Below are 7,712 nucleotides of genomic sequence, written 5' to 3' on the forward strand. Positions count from 1 at the left end.
TTGTATTGTGGAAAAGTTTAAATCAATTCGGTGTTATATTTATCACAGCGTTATACCACTAATATATATATATATATATATATATATATATATATATATATATATATATATATATATATATATATATATATATATATATATATATATATATATATATATATATATTTTTTTTTTTTTTTTTTTTTTTATGTATGCGTATCCTCGTTTTGAAGCTGACTATATATCTAAACAGGAAACACCAAGAGAAAAAAAACTGGCGTTAAATTTGTTTGAAGCTTCAACGCACCTGTTGAAGGAATCTAACACCAGTCGTGGTGAAGGTCCGGTGTGTGGTGACCTGCGGGAGACAGAAGTATATACATGTATAGTATTGTAAAATACATTAAATAAAATTTTTATGTAAGAGGGTATAATATATGCTTTAAGTTATTATTAGCATTTGCTACTGATATCTAAGCATACATTCATAAAAAAGTGTCAAATATGCAAGAAAAAGAATTAACCTAAGTTTTCTTCCAACAGACTGAGCGAGGTTGTGCCAGCTGAAGTAGTGCCAAAGATGAACATTAAACACGTAAGTAAAATGTTGAACAGTTGAGCATCACGAGAAGACACAGGTGTGGTTTATTTGGTCTTGATTACCTTGACTAATATATATATATATATATATATATATATATATATATATATATATATATATATATATATATATATATATATAAAATCAACACCTCAACCCGCCAGGATTCGAACCCACGGCCCACGAGCCCATGACTGTGACTGGGGAACATTAAATCATGTGCTATTGGGCTAATGAAATATATATATATATATATATATATATATATATATATATATATATATATATATATATATATATATATATATATATATATATATATATATGAACTACGAATATGTAATCTATTTAATATTTAAGCTATTGTTAATTCAAAATACTTAAGAAAATTGTACAGTTAGTCAAAATTATTAATGTGTTCTTTTATTATCACTGTACTTGTTAATTGTGTCTCTAATCTACTTAATGTATAATAATAAAAGAGAGTTCTCGTAACCTTACTTTGGTCAATCTCCTGAGATTCGAATTAGTATGCAGAATGAATTAATACGAGGCGCTGTGAATCAATGTTGCTATTTAGCTTCACTCTGTGTACTGCTTCTGTTAGTTGAGGATATGACCAAATATGTATGGATATTTTTACCTGTTGTCTCAGCTCGTTTTTGTCGCTTTCCACGCTTTGCGAGTCAGTTTCCCTACTATTTATCCCCTTGATCCACGCAGCAGTATAGGAGAGGAGTAGCCTTATGATATCAGACAAAAGTGAACGGAAATAAAGTCACAGGAAAAAAGTCACATGATTTGTACACATTGACAATACAATATATATATATATATATATATATATATATATATATATATATATATATATTATATATTATTTATATATATATATATATATATATATATATACATATTCACACACACACACACACACACACACACACACACACACACACACACACACACACACACACACACACACACACACACACACACACACACACACACACACACACACACACACACACACACACACACACACACACACACACACACACACACACACAGTTACACACACAGATATCGACGTGAAGACCTTAGCTTTCGTCTTTAATCAAGACATCTTCAGAGGCAACTGAAGATGTCTTGAATAAAGACGAAAGCTAAGGTGCTCCGTTGTTTCCCTTTTCTCGCGTGATTTTATCAAAATTTATCTTATCCACGTTTTCATTGTGGATCTACATGAAATAAATAAATATATATATATATATATATATATATATATATATATATATATATATATATATATATATATATATATATATATATAAGTTAGGTTAGGTTTTTTCCGTGCCTTTTTTCTGACTTTTTTCTTAATTAGCCCCGCGTGTCTTTTTGTCTCTCACAACAGGTGATGGTGATGGCGATATTGGTGGCTGTGTTGTTGTCGGAGGTGTTGGGGGCGCCATTCATCATCACCAGAAGGAACATCACCAGAAGGAGAGACTTCCCTGGACAGAGGTTTTTTGGAGCGACTAACTACGGCACTCACAGCTTCGGCAAGAACGGTTATGACGGCAGACCCTTGGCTAGTGAGTACTGTACTGTTATGTCTCTCTCTGCTGACTTAAAAATTCGCCTTTTAAATAAACCCTAGAAGTGAAATATACATCGTTGACACCCAGCTCGCTTGGCCGTCCTTAAACATAGATTCTAAGTTATTTGTGTTTTGAGATCGGGCATAATTGTTTGTGAAAGATATTCAATAAGTACACAGTATATGTTTAAAATCACACACACACACCCATATATACTGTATATAGCCTGGTTATGAAGACTTTCAATTATTTATTATATTTTTCTATCCACAGGACGAAACAAATTCCCTTCAAGAAGTAAAGTATTTCGTTGTTTGTGTCTACATCTTTTGTTTTTCATCCAATATTATTTACCGGAGAAAAAATAAAGTAAATATTGATTATAGTTTTGCATGAAAAATGTTTGACACCGTTTTTATCTTATCTTTCTTTCCACAGGGCGAACCAGATATCCTCACCATCATAACAGAGGTAAAGTCTCTTAATGTTTCTCTCTGTCATTTACTATATTGACTGGAGGACATATTATAAGACATATTGGTCATATTTTTACCTGAAGTTTCAGGCTGGTTCTTTGACCTTTGCGTCCAAAATTAGAACAGTTAAAGTGTATACTTATTTTTTCTCTTAGTCTCGTGTAGTCCGCCTTCCTACATCACCAGATCACTCATTACAATTACATTAATCTTTACCTTTTTTGTCAGTTGTTGGAGACAGCCTATTGACGACTCATTAAAAGTTTCAACATTTATTCTTATTTCTGTATCTTTTTAATCGGCATTATATTACCCCATTCTCACATAATTTCTCTCCTTTTCTTTCCAGTTTCTTCCTGGTACAACCGGCGAGGTAATGTATCTCCTATTATCTGTAACCTATACATCTAATATAGAAAGAAAAATAACCTGCATACTATGAACAAATTAAGCCTTTCTCCTCTCGTGCACCAATGAACAGTTTTTTGTTAAATAAAGTACAGTAGAGTCTGGCGAGATATCACGTTTCTTTTCAAATTTAGTTTTATTATTGAAAAAAAAATGTTCAAATAATGCTTAAAAAACTGATGACTGGAAGTGCTGTGTGTGTGTGTGTGTGAGGAGCCACTAACCTTATCCTTAGTCCACTCAAATATTATTAATCATTCTATCTACGTTTACTATTCTCATTTTCTCTCTTTATATCATCCAATTATTGCTCCTTTGTTTCCCTTTCCCTTCAACTCACGCCACTTGTTCTTTCTAGCTGTCATTATCTACTATTTCCATGGTTTTTCCTTTTTACTTTCTGTTCAAATTGTCATAGAGGTGGAAGAAAGAAAGAAATTAAAAGTTATAATTGACATATAATCATACATCATGCATACCACACAACATGCATCATACATAATACACAACATGCGTTTTACACGACATACATCAAACATATTACACAACATACAAAATATACATCATACATATTGCACAACATACACAAGGAAAAATATATACACACAGTGGATACACATTTATTTATACTCAATGGGTTGCGTGTCATGTGGCAATTATATCTAGCTAACTTTATATAAATATTAGTTACTACTTCAATATGTTACAAAATTTTTACCTTAAATTATTCATTGATCTTTGTAAGACTTGGTGTGGTAATATCGACATGTTTTGTGCAATAATGAAGGTGACGTTTACTAATAATTTCTTTTTCCACCAGGATATAGGAAGTGGTACGTTGGTTAAGCATGGTGGGTGTTGGGTACGAGGATTCTTACATCTGTACCCAACCACGAGGCCTAATAGTATACATCTATGCCCAACCAACCACCATTTTTGTTGAGTCCGAAGCTTAATACATCTGTGCTCAATCATCTATTATTTTTGGGGGGTTCTAAGGCCAATGTACTTATCAACAACCTCAACCTCCAACCAACCATTTTCTTTTTAAGTTCAAAGTCGAGTGTACCTAATGAATCTGTACCCAACCACCCTTCATTTTCTGTTGAGTTCGGGCTGAAGACTAATGTATACCAGTTAACAACCTCACATAATTTCTATTGAATCTGATGCCTAAGACATTCACAAATTCGTATCTATACCATGATGAAATTTGAGGTATATTGTGAAATAAAGACATTAAGTAAATATATGTAGTAATCTGTCATAAGAAGCATTGTTATCAGGGCCGGGGTGCGGGGCCCGGGGCAACTCAGCCACTGCGGGGCCCCAGGACAAGACACAACCTGACCTCACTGGTTACTGACCCTGGTGGACTGGCTGTGTGGAGTGGAGTGCAATGGATTATGGAGTCAGGTTATGCGGTCAGAGGAACCCACCCCAACCAACCCCCATGAGACTGTCGCTATGGATGGTAAGGTCACGGTTGCCATGGTGGCGTAAGCCGTCAGGTCAGATTAACCAGTCAACAGGTAATGTGTCCGAGGTCACTGGGTTTAGTGCTGGGCCCCGCGGGGCCCCCACACGAGCGGGGCCCCGGGCGGTCGCCCCTGTTCGCCCCCCCCTAAAGGACGGGCCTGATTGTTATATTTGTTATTTTGAACAATTAATTATCATATATTGTTGTCAGGGTTGATTAGGTTTCTATAATTGTTGTAATGTTAATTATATATAATGTTAATAATTTTTTCTATTACTGTCGGGATTTATGTCTAAAATTTGTTATGTATTGTTAGTTCTCTATATCTGTTATGTCTGTTGTATAAGTATTTCTAGCGTCCTAATAACGTACAGATACAACCAGGAAGCGAACTCTTATATTTTGTACCAGTTTTATATGATTTTTTGTTGTTGACCAGGCAATACACTATTATGATTATTAATAGAATTAATTTCAATTTCCGCTTCCGTGTTGGCGACAGTTGGCGGTTCGCGGATAACTGACTGGTAAATTCTTATTTGTTATTACGGCACTTGTAATATTTGTGACTTTACAAATAAAAGAGCACTGGTAGCTGGAATGAGGAAATTGGGATAAAAATAATTGCGAGTCATTCAGAGACAAATATGAAGCCGCATCTTATTTCTTTCTGTGATACCAATCGTAGATGTCGATATTATAATGTATCACAGCGCTTTAAAACAACTAAGGTCTTTTAAGGTTGTATTTAGGTTTGTAAATATATTATTTTTTGGTCAATACTTAAAAGTTCAGAAAGATGGACTTCGTGTGAGCGACCACTACTGTATTTGTAAGAGGCTCAGTAAGATGGTAATATGGCCTCTCCCTGCGATAACTCTTGACATTTTCATAGTACAGTACTTGTTTGTTTTTTATTGCTAAATTATCGTCTTCCGGTTCTTTAGTTTCTTTATGCCTGTTGTATCATAACGTGTGTGCAGTTCTAGGAGCGACTGATTTCTAAGTATAATTTTTAATTCCAGGTGCGTCATAGTATCGTAATAATTCCAGTATTTTTCTTGTTACACGTTAATGATCTCTCAGTGATAAACTACCCAATTCATTATTATACACGTGATTCAGCTCATAGATTTTCCACTGTGGCCGCCCCAGTTATACAAAGAATCAATATTAGCAATTTTACACACTCCTCTTTCTTACAGTATAGCATTTTACACACACAGCTTTTACTTTTTTTTTACTTCTATCCTCTTCACCACTGATCGGCTCGTTAGCCTCTTGGGAGATCGGTTACGTCTCTGTTACGCACTGTCGGCAAGTACTGGGCATGCACTGGCTCCTGAATGTATCTGAATCTGCTCCAGTGTTGGTCAAGTCTGGTCTTGAAAGAGCTCATACTCGGTGCCGTCACAATAATCTCTGGCATATTGTTCCAAGAGTTCACAGCACTCACTCCGAAAAAGTTACCCCTCACAGTTTTCTGGGCTTGCTGCTTCTTCAAACTTGAGCTGTGACCTCTTGTGGGGCGAGCGTCCGCCAGCTCCAGGTAAGGACTCTAAACTGAGTAGTGCCCTTTGGGATGTTTATACACCTCAATTAGGTCCTCCCTTACCCTTCTGTAGTATAAGCGAGGCAATTTCAGGCGCTCTAATCTCTCTGGGTAGCTGAGGTGCCGCAGTGCAGGCACCAGTCTGGTGGCCCTTCCTGTGGACATTTTCAATCGACTGACAATCCAGCATATGTCGAGGATCAGACAGTTACTCCTAGTGGGGCAACTACACTAGTAACCTTCATGGCGCAGTGTCTAGGATCTGTGGACTTACTAAGTGTGTGAACAATGCCGACAGTTACGTCTGCCGGTGATGCGCGTCGACTCAGTGTGTTGTGTTGTGTTGCGCTGTGTTTCGCCGCGATGTGCAGTGTTGCGCCGTCACAGTGCGTTTTAGTGACGGTGGCAGTGTTAGTGTCAGTGTATTAGTGTGTGTCTAGAGCTAAGTTGAGCATTGGCCTGTCTTTTTTTGTGGTACCCACGGAGCACGCAGGCGTACACCCTTCTCGTGCGACATCCGGGGGACACTGACGGTCTTGCCGGACCACGCAGCTGTCCACGCTCCCTCCGCTCTCTCAGACACACACACGCACGCACGCACGCATTCACTCACTCACGGACAGAACAGCGGACCATATGCGTGATTTTCGCGCTGTTTATGTCATATATATGTGGTTCGAGCTGTTGAGGCGCCACTTTATATATTAAACAGTGCAGTCCACGCACACACAAAGATGGGAGGTAAGAAGGGACAACGTCAAGATGGGAGACACGACTCCCCACCACCTTCCCCTCCACCCGGCGCAGACTCTCATCCTCCACCTCCTGTGACGGACATTGCCACAATTCTGAGGTGGATGGACGACCGGGACGAGCGACGTAGAGAAATGGATTTTCAGAGGGAGGAGACACGAAGAGTGGAGGAAAAGTTGCGTTTTGAGGCACTATTGGCGACCCTGGCGCTAACCCACCCTCCCTCACTCGCAGGTAGCGCGCTTCAAGGCACCAGTACACTCCCTCCTCCACCACACCAGCGTCCTCCAGCTCCCAAGGCATCTGTTCAACCCCCACCCGCCCTCTCACCAGACGTCACGTTTCAGCTTTTTCGTGAGTGGAGGCGGCGTTGGACAGATTACTCCACGATGGTGGACCTTGACAGCATGCCTCCAAACAAACAGCTCATCCAACTGCGGATGTGTTTGTCGCTGGAGACCCAGAGAGTTTTGGAGCACACGTTGCACGTGCCTCCCGACTCTACCTCTTCAGTGACGGATGTGCTCGACCTTTTACAGGAGCACGTTAAGGGTCGGAACAACGAGGCTTTGCGTCGCCGTGCCTTTACCAGCTGCAAGCAGGCGGAGAACGAATCCTTTGACGACTTTTTTGTACGTTTGAAGAGTTTGTCAGAGGAGATCGACGTCTGCAAGGCGCACAGCCGGGAATGTGAGGAAGCCTGGATCAAGCACGGGATCTTGACAGGTGTCAGGCACGAAGAGTTGATGCAGCGACTCATCCCCCTGGACGCTTCCTCCACACTCCAGGTGGTAGTGACTGAATGTCGGTCATACGAGGCCACCAAGTCCGCCACCTCTGCCTTATGGGCCCCACCTGCTGT

At 39.1% G+C, this 7,712-nt stretch overlaps 1 protein-coding gene across 1 annotated transcript; it reads left to right on the forward strand.

Moving 5' to 3' along the window:
- Positions 1-526: 526 nt before the first annotated feature.
- LOC121870310 lies at positions 527-4,512 on the forward strand. The gene is made up of 6 exons (XM_042372092.1): positions 527-574; positions 1,995-2,175; positions 2,455-2,478; positions 2,620-2,652; positions 3,007-3,030; positions 3,886-4,512. Exons 1-6 carry the CDS (start codon positions 560-562, stop codon positions 3,909-3,911), a joined length of 303 nt encoding a protein of 100 aa, XP_042228026.1. The 5' UTR covers positions 527-559; the 3' UTR covers positions 3,912-4,512.
- The last annotated feature ends 3,200 nt before the right edge of the window (positions 4,513-7,712 follow it).

Source organism: Homarus americanus, unplaced genomic scaffold (assembly GCF_018991925.1).
Source record: "Homarus americanus isolate GMGI-L3 unplaced genomic scaffold, GMGI_Hamer_2.0 scaffold40856, whole genome shotgun sequence".
NCBI lineage: Eukaryota > Metazoa > Arthropoda > Malacostraca > Decapoda > Nephropidae > Homarus > Homarus americanus.